This window comes from Capsicum annuum, unplaced genomic scaffold (assembly GCF_002878395.1).
Source record: "Capsicum annuum cultivar UCD-10X-F1 unplaced genomic scaffold, UCD10Xv1.1 ctg3236, whole genome shotgun sequence".
In the NCBI taxonomy this organism is placed as follows: domain Eukaryota; kingdom Viridiplantae; phylum Streptophyta; class Magnoliopsida; order Solanales; family Solanaceae; genus Capsicum; species Capsicum annuum.
The window spans coordinates 111,045-125,502 of NW_025839065.1; the positions used below are offsets into that span (position 1 = coordinate 111,045).

Sequence of the window (14,458 nt, forward strand, 5' to 3'; positions counted from 1 at the left end):
TGACATAGTTGAAGTTTCTAATTGTCATCTTCACCCTCCAATATTGTGTGTAACTCTGCTTTACATGCCAATGCACCTGAATTGGGCACATGTGTTGTGTACACTCCAGTACTGGCTTTGGTGGTTCGTTATTGTCTAGTTGTAAAACTGGTGGCACCTCACCACGCCTGTAGTTCCACCCACAAGAAGAAAAGACATATTAGATGAACACGATATAACAGTTATGTGGAGTATGACTTGTTACTTTGGCACATATTTTTGGTGGAAACTAGAAGTCCACAGACCGAGCCAGGACTTGAACCTTATGAGTTTCGGATTCTAGGAAACGGCCTAAGTGCTAACATATTATATATTACCTCTGCTCTGCCTAGAACTAGAATTGCAACATAGTATTGCCTACGCGAATCATTTGGTTTGTTTGAAGGAAAAGAAGATCAGTGTGCAAAATAATGTACGAACGCTGAGGTTAAAAGAGAAAATATTTACTTCACACATTGATTTGCAGCAAGCTGTCCCTGACAACCACAACTGCATATGGAGCATGGTACAATTGTTTTGCTGTAGAAAGCAGACAAGGAAACACAACATGTTGGAGAAGATGATGCTCTATACTGGGAGTAGGTACAAATCACGTCCCACGTAGCTGCAATCATCACAAACAGATTTAAAAGTTGAAAGATCAATGAATTAAAGTTACAGTATGGTAACGGAAGAATGATCGATGCTTAGTTTACTTACCAACTGCTTGAGTCTTTCGACGTCCTTTATCAACACTGAACTTGCTTGGAGGGACTGGAAAGGGCTGACCACATGTATATCCAGGAATCCCAAGTGTGAAGTTTTCAGGTATACGAGGACCGGATCCATCATCGGAAGCACTCCCAATGCCCATCTCAAAAGAAGCACCATATTTTCCGGGGTCCTGAGTCATGGATGTCAGCACTCCACCCTTGCAGCAATTTGCAGTTTGCATATTATACGGAACTCCGGGAAGGAGGTCAACAATCACAGGCTCCTTCTCACAACAATGGGGGCTTCCTCTAACTGCAGAACAATCGCCTTGCTCTGTAGTTTCAGCACCCCGCATATCCCATATTACTTCCTTACCATGCCAGCTCCATCTTAACTTCCAACCAGGTTGCTCTACGTGGCGAAAAAGTTGATAGTTGAAGATTGAGACTCTAATCTGGGATAGACAAAAGAGTTCAAACTTAGAAAGAACGTCTGCTTATTCGTCTCTACTTCCCCTTGAATGAGGTATGATACATAAAACAGAAGATAAACTGCAAACTCAGGTTCAGTTCCATGAATAACTTCCATGAATTTGGGAAATTATTGTATAGACGACATTCAACATGTATTATATATACATAAAGAATAACTTAGTGTAATTTTTCAACGAATGAACACACTGGCTCCACCCTGCCTTCAGGACGTCATATGTGCTTATAACTAACTATTTGTACATCTAAGTTATTTTTTTTCATAAATTATTCGATCATCTAAGAATCCCTCATTCATCAACCAAAAAACACCCATAATTAGAACTGGATCTGTCGCAAAACCACACAAAACCCCATCATAGGTTGACTTGCCAAAAAGTTTTGATTTCTTATTAAGTATTACATATCAGCAACTAAACAACAATAACAAATTAGACCCAGTGTGTTCCTACAAAAGGGTCTGGGGAGCATAGAGTCTATGCATACCTTAACCTTATCTATGAAACATAGAGAGATTGTCTCAGAAATACCCTCGGCCGAACAAACAGTGAAAAAGAGACAATAGCTACAAATAGAAACAACAGCAAGATAATAACATACTGAAACGACAGGTAGTGAAATATATCAACTAACACTAACAGTAAAAAAAAAAAGATAAAATCAGAAATCATGATAAAAACACAGCTGCTCATCACAATGTCATTCCTCCCATTTTCATGCACTACACATATTTAATTTCTTGCACTACAAATCTAACGTCACAGACGACACATTTTTCTTTCTGATAATCAAGAAATTCCTGATTACCAACTGAGGCATGGTTCGAAACTCGATGGATAATGGCCCTTCTTCATGACACATAACAGACTAACACTCACTATAGTATTATTTGTATTTTAATTGTAAGGAAAAAACTTACTTTATGATCAGGGTCACTTTGTATGACGTCCCATTTGATAGTAATATTCCCCGTCGGGTCCAGTGGATCATAGCCATCTGCATTACAACTCATAATAACCATCACAAAATTCCATGTGTAATATTGCTAACACATCACAAATCCTTAACACAATATCAAATACAATAAAATAAGAAAAAAAAAAAAGGACTTTCATTACTCACAAACTGGAAAAATGAGAAGTAGAAGAGCCAACACCAAAACTACACCAAGTGACATTGATCTTTGATTTGAAAAAAATAAAAAAAGACAAATTTTAGTGGTGAAATATTATGTCATAAAACTTGAGCTTTTTGTTAGAGTAGTGCAAGAAAATGAAAATGGAGAAAAATGAGGATCAAAGAAAGAAAGAGAGGAACATTATTACTGAATACACTGGATTTGGTAATAAATAAGATGTCAATGAATTAAGGAGGACATTTTTTATTTTACCAAAAATAATTAAGAGAGTATAAAACTATGACTTAGTACTAAGAATGCGTATTACTAGGTAGACGTTTGAATGTTGTGTTACGAATGAATCTCCAATTTGTATTAACTAGTAATCTACTCCTAATTATGCTTTCCATTTTTTGTACCATTTGTCATATTCATACTATGTGACAAATAATTAATAACTAGTTTACGATCCAGTTATGCAAGAATTATACTCCAATATGCAAAAATGAAAACTAGTACTGCTAAATGCTAATTATGCTTTCCATTTCATACCACCTAAACCAATTTATCATATTATTCATACTATGGGACATATAAGAAAGTGGTCCTTACGTTTGGAATTTGAACAATCCAAAAGGAGTAACAACACCAATATTAACTTGTTTTGTTATTTCTTCCTTTATGGATTCACATTTTCCAGCTGGAAGGGATGCATAATCTCAGATGCGAGTAAACCTTTTGGGTTAAAATAGAAAAGACAGTTGTCTAAGTGACTAAAATCAAACAAGAGACTTAATTGCAAGGGCCAGTCTGTAACATTGCAAAATTTCCAGAATTATACATTTGACACCATAATCAAATTAGTGCTCATAGAGCTATTTTAGTTGTTCATTTATTTAAAATTTAAATGGTATGCAAAAGTAAACCTACAACTTTATAGTACGCGTATATTACTTTTAGGGACGATCACAGTTCTGTCCCTCAGTCATTGATAAATTTTAGTTTTGATTCCAATTAACTGAAATTTGTGCTTTAACCTCCTTAGGTAAGAAGTATGTTACAGTTGTACTCTTTTTAAAACTATATTATCATTTAATATAGAGTAACATACAAGTTTAAAAAAGCACATGAGTAATAAAGTGATGACAATTTTTAATTATGTTAAATCTGTGTACATCACAACCAAAGGAATCAAAAGTGCACATTTCAATTAATTGGAGGTTAAGTTTGCCTAGTTAAATATCAGAAGGAACTTGAACTAATATTTAGCAATAACTGACGGACTAAAAATGCTATTTACCCATTTTTCAAAGTTCCCTTAGCGGGGATATGAAAGATAAAGTGCATCGAGAAAAACAAAAACAAGTCTGGATTTAAGCATTGAATTACACAGAAAGTTAACAACCATGACTAGCCGAATAAGTAACTTAACTTAACACGAAAAACATGTTCATCCAAATACAAGATAGACTTAAGTAAAAACACAGTTCCTTCTACCTAATAATTTGAAGCATACATCTAGTACTGGAACAGAATTGATACATTTCTCTTTGTATTGTCTAAACACAAAGCAGTTATTCCATCGACTTCGGGAGAGTGCACACGGCGCTTAGGCATTTCTGCGTCTTCTCTTGAAACTTTTCAAATCGAAGAACTCCCAGTCTCGATGATCGAGAAGGGTCAAGTCATCAATATCTGAAATTGCATACAAATATTGAGTAAGCTTCATGAGCTCCTCATCAGTGCTCCGATTCGCATGTGCCTTCCTGAATGGCTTTATAACCAACCCACTTTGTGGGTTCATCGCAAAGTTCCTTCGCAAGTCATCAAACATTATAGTGTTTTGGGGACTGTAAAACTGCAAAACAATCGAGATTAAATGCTAGTATGCCAAATATGAATATCTGACAAAATATGTTTTATTTATGTTACCAGTCCATTTACAATCAAATTACTATCTTGTAGAAATTTATTCAGAATATCGAGCTTCAGACAGTGATTCCAACATAGTATTTAATCATCTCTGTCTGAGCCATAAATCCGTTGAAGAAAGAAGCAACCAAATAAAAAATGTCAAACCTCTGGAAATTGAGCCCAAATTAGGCCTAACGGCTTGCAATCAAACACTCCATGATGATCAGATTGTACAGTTATCATGGCCATATGGTCCAGCAGAGCTGTAATTTTGAAGTTCGGATGATTGAGTACACCAAGTTGTCCCATTTTTAACTCAACCCACCTCATGCTGCAAAAAAGAAAATGAATAAGGCAATGCATATAGATCAAAGCTCTTTCCCGATACATATTTTGATTTTAGAAGACATCAGAGTTATCAATGATCCTAAAAGCAAATTCTCACCTGGTAGCCGACCATATCATGATGTCATATGCTGTATAAGCAGCAGAGAGAAACTCATGAAGATCTGCATGCAAGTAATTGACAAAACTAAATGTTAAAAGAGCCAAGGATAACTGGACAATATTGACAGGTAAAACACTTACAAGGCCTCATGAGTTCGAGTGGGTTCTCTGCAGTTGACCGGTGATCAAACAAAGTATAATCAATATCCAGAACAAGCAGCTTTTTACCTTGACGGCAAGGATTACGGAGAACAATCTGAATAATCACCCACATGATCATTATAAAAAGGCAAGTCCTAAATCATATGATTTAACCCACGCAATATCAACTGTTCATTATTGAGACAATATACTGGATACAACAAAAAAACTATACTTGGTTATAGTTGAACATACAGCACCAACAGCCACATCTTACCACAAAGGAACTTAGCTACATAGGAAAATAGTTAAGAATTTATACACTGATAATGAATAGTAGTTATATGCTTCTGGTATCAAAATGCATGTTATCGTGAATGATCATGATACAAGATGCTTAAACATATATACCCTTCAAGACCATCAATGATAGCGTCAATTGAAATCACAGGTTCGAACACACTAAAGCATCACAAAAGGATATATTCCAGTTTTTTACTTTTAGTAAAAACTATTACCAACTTGAGTATCTTACTTCAATTCAAAACTAAAGGTGGCAAATTGGCAGGCTAGCCTGAATTGGGCGGATCAAGATGGACCGAGTTAGTAGATGGATGGACCTGCCGAGAAGTTACTTGGGGATGGGCTGAAATGCGGGTCAAAATCCAACCCGCCTAATTCTTAGTAAGTTTTAATTGCTTCATTTGTTCTTTTATAATTTTTTAGTATCTAATAAAATTATTGTTTTTCTTTATTATGGCTAATATATAAAATATCAAACAAGAAAATGTCTTTTTTGGAGATATTTTGATAAAAGAACAAAATAATCACCCCAAACTTGGGTGGGATATGATTTCATGGGCTAATTTTCTCACCTCTAATTCTAAACCCAATCAAATTAAAGTAATATCCCATTTAATAAAGAAAGAACAGCCACAACCATGTAATCTAATTCTTTTAGAGGTTTTGTATGTGGATATAAAGTCTCTCTCTATCTCCTTCCATCCCCCTTACAAACCTCCAGGCAACCAGATATGCTTACCCTCACATTTCGCATCCCGCACCCCATCATGTTGATTTATTCTCAATAGAAGGTCATAATGGCCCTAATGTCATATAGCCATTCGGTTGAGACACGCCAGCTGCACAACATTAAACTCCATATCTTGGGGCTTAATGCAACTGCGAGGCAGTATACCCATTTGGCCCTCAATCCATACCCTGCTCCCTCCTCAACAACCACATTACGAACGGGCCACCACAACCAAAATAACATACTATTATTTGTCTAAAAGTAATGATTTCATATGTAAACTTTTATGATCATAATTATCTTTTATAACGACGTATATTAATGAAGCATTTTGCCAAGAGGATCTCATGACAAGAATGTAAACCCAACACCATGAACCAAACATAATTTTCTAATATGATGGTGGTATTTGGGCTACCTGGCGGACACCTCATTAGTCCACCAGTAGCCAGCCCATAATCACGAGTGCCAGGTAATCCTACCCACTAAAGCAGAACCACTCAAACAGAGAGTATAGTAAGATTCAAACTAGATATCTCTAGGCTGTTACTCCTATGCCTCAAACACTCAGTTATCTCTTTTGCAGAAATGAAATATTAAAAGATTCTGAATTACAACTAATGCAATATAATTCCCTATTAAAAAAAATTATAAATGTTATTTCTTGAAATAAATTTATAAATGCTATTCTTCTTGCATAATTGTAGAAAAGAATTCCTCCAATTCAAAATGACCATCATTCTCTCTAACCATATGGAAGAATGACCGTCTCCATAAATGTGTTCAATTAGTTTTTCCAATGATGGATACAAGTAAAAGCAAATATAGTATGAAGGGTATCGGCTTATAAAGTCAACAAGTTTCACGTATGTCCCATTTTCATTATAGGAATATAAAGGTGTTAAGGGGAAAGAACCTTGTGCTGCTCAATGCGCCTTCTCAACTTCTGTTGGTTGATTTCTTTATCCTTAATATCAACAGTTTCCTCTAGCTCAAGCTCAAAATCATCAATGATATCCGGAGACTCCACTTGATCCACAAATATATCTTCTTCAATTGTCCTGCAGATCAAAATAATACACATTAACCCTAAAAATTTGATCAGTTACTCATTAAACCTAAGTAAAGTTCGATACTTAGCAGTTTTTGCTTTGACAGGTTAAATTGCACGATATCGTAACAATAAGACCTTAACAGGAGTTCATAGAAGCCTTGTGGATAAAGTACAACAACAACAACTACGCCTTATTCCAAACATAGAGTTTAGGGAAGCGCGAAGCGGATAAAAGCAACAAGCCCTTGCTTCACGTTTTAAGCGAAGCACAATTTAAAAGAAAAAAGACCAAAATAAATAGAGATAATATGTATAAGTAAAGTTCATATTAAAAACTAAAAGACGGTTTCCCTTGAGTTGTCTAGTCACAAAACAGACATAAAACTCCTATTCTATTGGTCTCACTAACTTTTTTCCACATATTTTCATGTCGGGTCAAGACATTCTTAATCAAAATTAAGATTTAAGAAAAATAATCAGCATTATACTTTAATCACTATTAAACAAAAATTCAGCAATATCTTAGTCATTGTTAAGAAACAAAACAATTCAACAACATACATTTTAATCACGACTAAGGAAAAAAATTCAACAACATATAATTTAATCATTGTTGGGGAAAAAAAAATCAGCAACATATAGTTTAATCAATGCTAAGAAAAAAATTCAACGACATATAATTTGAAAAATCAAAGTTAAACAGGGTAGAGAAAAACAAAGTGAAAAAGGGAAGAAAACCTTGGGCTAACAACACCACTAAACCAGAAAGAAGAAAAGGGGAAAAGTACTTAAAGGAAGAGTACGTTGAAACCCTAGCTGTTCTAATTTTGAAGGACCAGGTAAGTCCTATCTCTTTTTATTCTTTAAAATTGATAATTTATTAATTAAAAAAATAAAAGCGCTCACCTTACTCGCTTCGCCACTTCTAGTTGAATCGCACTTCAAGCCTAGAAGCAACCGCTTCTTTTCACCTCCCTCGCTCTAGCTAGCTGAAGCATTGAACCCTCGCTTTTCTCCGCTTCACCGCTCTCGCTTTCCTAAACACTACCCAAGCAAGTTGGAGTCGGCTATAAGAATCCTCATTTGCCATTGTGCCCTATCTTTAGCTAAATCTTTATTGACCCAAGCATTAGGAGGGTTATGAGACCACTTTTCCATGTAATTTTAGGTTTACCCCATCCCCTAACAACTTCACTTACCATAGTTTCACACCTACGGGCTGGAGCATCTATAGGCCAACGCGGAACATGTCCAAACCATCTCAAGCGACCTTCTTGCATTTTATCCTCAGTGTCTTCTGCTTGAACCTGTTGGAAAATGTGGTCATTCCTAATCTTATTGATCTGCTTTGACTGTGCATCCATGTTATTATCAGTGTGTGCTACATGCACCTTGTGGATATACAGGACTTTAGCAATCCAACATTTACTGCCATATAATAGTGTTCAGGAAAACGAGGGCTTCACCGCTTAGTGAAGCGAGGGTTCAGTGCTGAAAAGCTGGCTGAAGCGAGGCATTTGATAAGAAAAGTCCACTTCTCAGCTTGACGCACGATGCAACCAAAAGTGGCTTAGCAAGAAAAACAAGATCTTTTATTTTTTAAAATTAAATACGTGATCAATTTTAAAGAATAAAAAAAGACAACTTACCAAATCAGAATAGCTAGAGTTTTAGCGTACTCTTCCTTCAAGAATCTTTCTCCTTTCTTTCTTCTTTCCGGTGTAGTGATGCAACTAGCCTAGGCTTTTTCTTACTTTTTTTACTTTGTTTTCCTCGGCCCTGTTTAGCTTTGATTTTCAAATTATATATTGCTGAGTTTTTCTTAACAATGATTAAGTTATATATTGCTGATCATTTTCCTAACAATGATTAAATTATAGCCCCGTTTGTCCATAAGAAATTTTCACTTTTTCCAGAAAAATTATTCACTTTATTCAAAAGTTGTTTGGCCAAAAAAATTTCAAATACAACTTGGAGTTGTATTTGAAAAAGTGAAAACAAACCAATACTTGTTTTCACTTTTTCATCTTTTAGCTTTTGTTTTTTAAAACCGTGGTGTCCGTTCCAGCTTGCGTGCACCTCGACTAATTCCACGGGATACCTGTCATCTCCCACCAGCAACATGTAACAAGTAACTCTATCCACCGGGGCTAAAACAGATGGAAAGAAATCATTCAAGTACACTTAATTCTAAAAGTCTTTACAAAAAAGTATGGCTAAACACAACTCCACTCCAACTCCAAAAATCCAAATAAAGTGAATATTTTGGTTTTCATGACCAAACGCCTACTATATGTAGCTGAGTATTTTTTTTCCTTAACCGCAATATGAATATATATTGTTGAATTTTTTTGTTTCTTAATAGTGACTAGAGTGTTGTTGAAATTTTGTTTAGTAGTAACTAAATTATAATGCTGATTATTTTTCTTAAATTTCAATCGCTATTAGTAATGCCTGACCTGACATGGAAATATGGGGGAAAAGGTTAGTGAGACCAATAGAGCAACAGTTGTATGTCCATTTCGTGACAAGACAACTCAAGGGGAACCGTATTTTGTTTTTAATAAGAACTTTTCCTTATATATTGTCTCTATTTATTTGTCTTTTTCTTTTAAACTGCGCTTCAACTTTAATGAAGCGAGCACTTTCTTAAAGTGTGAAGCAGGACCTTGTCGTTTTTTATGCACTGTCCTAAATATTGAGTATAACATAGCCGGTCTTATAAATGTATTACTTTATCCATAATGAACTTGTCTTTTCCTAATTCAAATGTTGCAAACTCAAGCAACAAAGCACATATGATATACCCACACACTTAACCCTACATATGGAGGGAAGAGGAGAGAGAGAGAAAAGAAAAAGAGATGTAACTATAAATTGAAGAAAAAATGAAGAATGTAATTGTCATGTTTCCAGCATCACCAAGAACATAACATCAAACATATTCTCGAGAAAATACCAAAAAGCAACCGAGTGGACAAAAATGGCACAATGTCACCAAGTCACAGGCAGGGGCGGAGCCAGCCTTTTGTTCGGGGGTTCGGCCGAAACCCCTTCGACGGAAAAATATATTATTTATACATGATTAAAATTATTTTTTATGTGGTTATAGTAGGTGTTGAACCCTCCTTCGACTAAGTTTTCTTTGAATATGGAAACCCCTTAGTTGAAATCCTAAGTTTCTTTGAATATGGAACCCCTTCGTTGAAATCCTAGCTCCGCCTCGGGTCACAGGGTGAATGCACTTTAAAGAGTAAGTAAGAGATTTAACATAAATCAGCTTATACAAGATAACATATATAGGTCATGAATGTGATTCCATTCACATTAATTCAAACCTATGCTGCACAGACTCTTCAAAAATGTCAACGGTCAGATTCTTCAAAAGTGGTGTATTTTTGGAGAATCTGACACAGTTGTGGCATCAAAAGTAAAGAGTCCCCGCAAATTAGATTCATAACAAGAGAAATTTTGATTTTCCTTGGACTTGCGTCACCACTTTGGTTCACAAGAAATTTTGATATGCCAATTGAACCCCGCGTCACAAGCCATATTACAAATTGGCCATTTGGTTGTATTATCCAATACCATCTGGTGGTGATATTGACAATAAATAGGTTAGAATCCGACCATATCTATGACATAATGACAAAGTTGTCTCTTGGTACATCGCAAAAGATAATAACCTTCCATCTGGTGGCGATATTGACAACAAATAGGTTAGAATCCGACGATATCTATGACATAATGACAAAGTTGTCTCTTGGTACATCGCAAAAGATAATAACCTTGGCTGATATAGGAAGATAATTTAACCCACTTATATAACACATGCAAATTAAATGTTTATTTTCTTTAGATTTCTTTTATTGATATATCTGATTTAAATACATATTTTGTGCTTATTTTCACATATTATTATATACCGATCATATTTAAGAGTGATTTTTACCACATTTTATAATAACTTTTTAATAGATAAGTTATTTGATATCTTAAGACCTAGGGCGTTAATGGCAATAAGTTCAAGTTTGGTTCCAATCCATGCAAATAGCCTGGATATCAAGCACAATATGAAAGTCTCATATTGGGCATTCTTGCTACTTTATACTTTATACTTTCATATCGTGATGAATTACCTTACTCCCTTTCCATCCTGGGTCTAGAAGTTTGAATTGAACAGAAAATTGAAATTCCGTTTTCGTAGAGCACGACCTGTGTTCTTTACTATTACAATATCTATATAATTATTCTCTCCATCTAGCAATCCATGTATTACTTAACTGTACTACCAAGTGGAGCCTTATGGTTAAAAAAAGGTAAGACTTGGTGCTACCAGATGTTACCTCAAATGATCAGCAATTTGATTATTATATAGTACCCATGATTCTACTTATCATAAATTGACCAGAAAGGAAAGTTAGGCTGAACTTCCATCAGAATAATAAGCAAAAGCGCTCTCTCATACCAAATCGCATAATAAAGAACGCTTTGATTGCACATAATCTTTTGTAAGATACCAAATCGCATAATAAAGAACGCTTTGATTGCACATAATCTTTTGTAACAAGATGAGCATATAAAAGAAGGCTTGAAAGAAAAATCTACCTCTTAAAATCCTGCATTGAAAAAGGCATTCCTTTATGGAGAGACTTTGCCTCTAATACCTAAATAGAACTGCATCTAAGAGCCTAAAGTGATATTCTTCTCACCCAATTAAAAGAAATCAGATAAACAACAACAGAAAACGTTCTCGTTCCCTATAGCCTAACAGCTTATAACAAACATGCACGAGATTAAATAATTCACCTTCCATGTTGAGAATATCAACAGCTTATCGTAATCAATCAAACATGGTATGAGGCCGGCAAACTAACCTGTGAATATAACATTTATAGAACACTTAAACTAAATGAACACTAACAGAAGAAAATTAACAGTCTATTTTGGTTTCCTGTAATATCTGCAACTGTACAGCTCCGCTGAAGGGTTTTCTTGGGTCTAGCAAATTTTTCAAATTGGTTTTTGGATCATTAACGTGAATGTTTTCTTTTGGTTTTATCTTTTTTACCTTAAATAGGTCTCATAAGACTCTTAGCTTGGATGTTGTGATAAACACAACTGTTAATATCCTTTTGACCATGGAACTCTTGCTATACGCATGGGACACCTACGTTGTCATTCAGTACTCGCCAATAACAGCTAAAAATTTATCTTTTCTAATATCAAATGCCCTAATGCAGCATAGACTTAAAAATAACGGTACGACATGGCATCACATATTCATACGCTATATTGATTCATTTAGATAATACAAAAAGCTAGGTACATTCTGTGGAAGGAGAACCAAGTTAAATCATGCAATTTGCTCGGTATAAAAATAAAAAAAACAAGGAAAGAGGAGGTCTTTCACTTACTCCATACTCCACCAAAAATGTAGAAGTAGTTAAGAATCATTTTGATTGTTGAAATCTTACTTTACTTTATTTTATTTCATATCCAGACTTTTTTTTCCATGTACCATTGGTTTATTCATACTACATTACTATCTTGGCTACGAATGTAACAACAAAAGCAAACTTTCACCAATTCAGTTAGCAGGTAAATGAGGACATGCTTATAAGTTATCTACTCATACTTAAAATTACACAATTTGGTAATCAGCATATATGTCTCTGCACATTCTTTTCTGTTGAAAATGAGATTAAAAACTCACTTTCAAATCCCAGCAAAGGCAAAATCTGCATGATTTTTCTTCATCTGCCTAACCATACCCAAACCTGTGGTGGTTAGAGGTAGTAGGCAAACTGATGGATCAGTGTAGGTTGCCCAAGGATACCATCAGTCGTAAAATAGTACTTCATCCGTTTCAATTTCTTTCACCGACTTTCCTTTTTAGTCCGTTCCAAAAAGAATGGCTTTTTACTTTCTTACAACTCTTTAAATTTAACTTTCCATGTGGAATGTCTCTTTTTTTCTGCAACTCTTTAAATCTAACTTTCATGTGACAGATTTTTTTTTGACAACTCTTTAATTTTAACCTTCCATGTGACATTTTTGGCATTTTTTTTTGGGTACATTCTACCTAGGTTTAGTTTAAAACCACAAGATTGAAAAGTACTTTCACTTCCTTAAACTTCCTGTTAAGTCAAAATCAAAATCATACAAACAAATTGAAACCGAGAAAATTCATACCCAAAAAAATAAAAAAACTTTCAACATATACAAAGAACAATCAATCAAACAACTCTCAATCCCAAATGAATCAACAACTCCACATCCAATTCACTACATTTTAACCCGAATTTATGGAGAGAAAAAAGGAGTAAAAAAGCTCACCCGATCATCGTCATTTTGAGAGAGGCTTTGAGCGGAATCTGCGAGAGAAGAAGAGAATCATCAGCGAGTTTTGAACCAACTTTTGGATATAAAAGTTTCTGCCGCTTGGGCAAAACATTTGTAACTTCACATATACGCCGTTTCAACTCGCCGACGGTGTCATCGCAGCAGACTCTGACGGTGTGCTCTTTGCCGCTCCATTTCACCGTCAGAGTTAACTCCTCCGCCGTCACCGGAGACACCGCCGACACCGCCGACGATGATTCCGAAGCCATTTCTTTTTTTTTTTGGATTCTACTAGGTACACTTCTTCACTACTTCAAGCCCCTCTACTTATAGCCTATTCATTTCATAGTGTCTCAACACATGTCTATACTGATTCGTGTTCAATATGTTATGATTGGATATATAAATTTTTTTTAGTTTTAAATTTTTTAATAGAAAAAGTAAAAATACAAATAAATTTATATTGTACACGTGTCCGTATGATTGATGTTCCAGACTATTTTAGTTAAATATGAAAATTTTTATTTTATTTTATTTTTATTAGGTACACTTTATAGTAATTTACCCATTTTATTTACAATCGGTTGATTTCAAAGTTTTGTACATATGTTACGCCTCTTTACTTATAGCTGGTTAATTTCAAAGTTTTGTACACATATCCGTAGAGATTCGCAGTTGGTTGATTTCAAAATTTTGTACACCTATTCGTAGAGATTCGTATTCAAAATGTTCTGATTGAATAAAAAATTTTAGTTTTAAATTTTTAATTTTTTTAATAGAAAAAATAACAATACAAATAAATCTAAATAAGCTTAAATTATACATGTGTTCATACGATTGATGTTCCAGACTATTCTAGTTGAATATTAAAAAAGATTATTTTTTTTCTACTAGATACACTTCTCCAGTAGTTTAACCTTTTAATTTAGAGTCAGTTGATTTCAAAGTTTTGTGCATACGTTATATCTCTTTACTTACAGCTGGTTGGTTTCAAAGTTTTATACAAATATCCGTAGAGATTTGTATCCAAAATATTTTAATTGGATAAAAAAAATTAGTTTTTTAGTTTTGATTTTTTATTAAAAATAATAACAACACAAATAAATTTAAATAAGCTTAAATTGTACACGTGTTCATATGATTAGTGGTTCAAACTATTCTAGTTAAATATAAAAAGAAAAAAA

At 34.5% G+C, this 14,458-nt stretch overlaps 2 protein-coding genes across 2 annotated transcripts; both read right to left on the reverse strand.

Annotated features, from left to right (window-relative positions):
- LOC107839901 (COBRA-like protein 6) lies at nt 1-2,683 on the reverse strand (the record flags this gene model as incomplete). The annotated part of the gene is given in 5 exon segments (XM_047403029.1): nt 1-167; nt 487-643; nt 739-1,186; nt 2,143-2,219; nt 2,346-2,683. Coding segments are annotated over 5 exon segments (904 nt in total), but the record flags the coding sequence as incomplete, so codon positions are not given.
- A 1,068-nt stretch (nt 2,684-3,751) lies between these two features.
- On the reverse strand, nt 3,752-13,753 carry LOC107839900 (ubiquitin-like domain-containing CTD phosphatase). The gene is made up of 6 exons (XM_016683558.2): nt 13,269-13,753; nt 6,792-6,936; nt 4,843-4,957; nt 4,700-4,763; nt 4,420-4,585; nt 3,752-4,198 (listed from the first exon to the last, which is right to left on the reverse strand). Exons 1-6 carry the CDS (start codon nt 13,541-13,543, stop codon nt 3,950-3,952), a joined length of 1,014 nt encoding a protein of 337 aa, XP_016539044.1. The 5' UTR covers nt 13,544-13,753; the 3' UTR covers nt 3,752-3,949.
- Nucleotides 13,754-14,458: the final 705 nt, after the last annotated feature.

Bases quoted from the DNA above. Each gene is read 5' to 3' on its own strand.
- LOC107839900 (XM_016683558.2), bottom strand. From the start codon at position 13,543: ATGGCTTCGGAATCATCGTCGGCGGTGTCGGCGGTGTCTCCGGTGACG. The intron at 4,958-6,791 runs GTTCTTTCCCCT...GTGATTATTCAG, and splicing joins GGCGCATTGAGCAGCACAAG to ATTGTTCTCCGTAATCCTTG. The intron at 4,586-4,699 runs GTGAGAATTTGC...TCTTTTTTGCAG, and splicing joins ATGATATGGTCGGCTACCAG to CATGAGGTGGGTTGAGTTAA.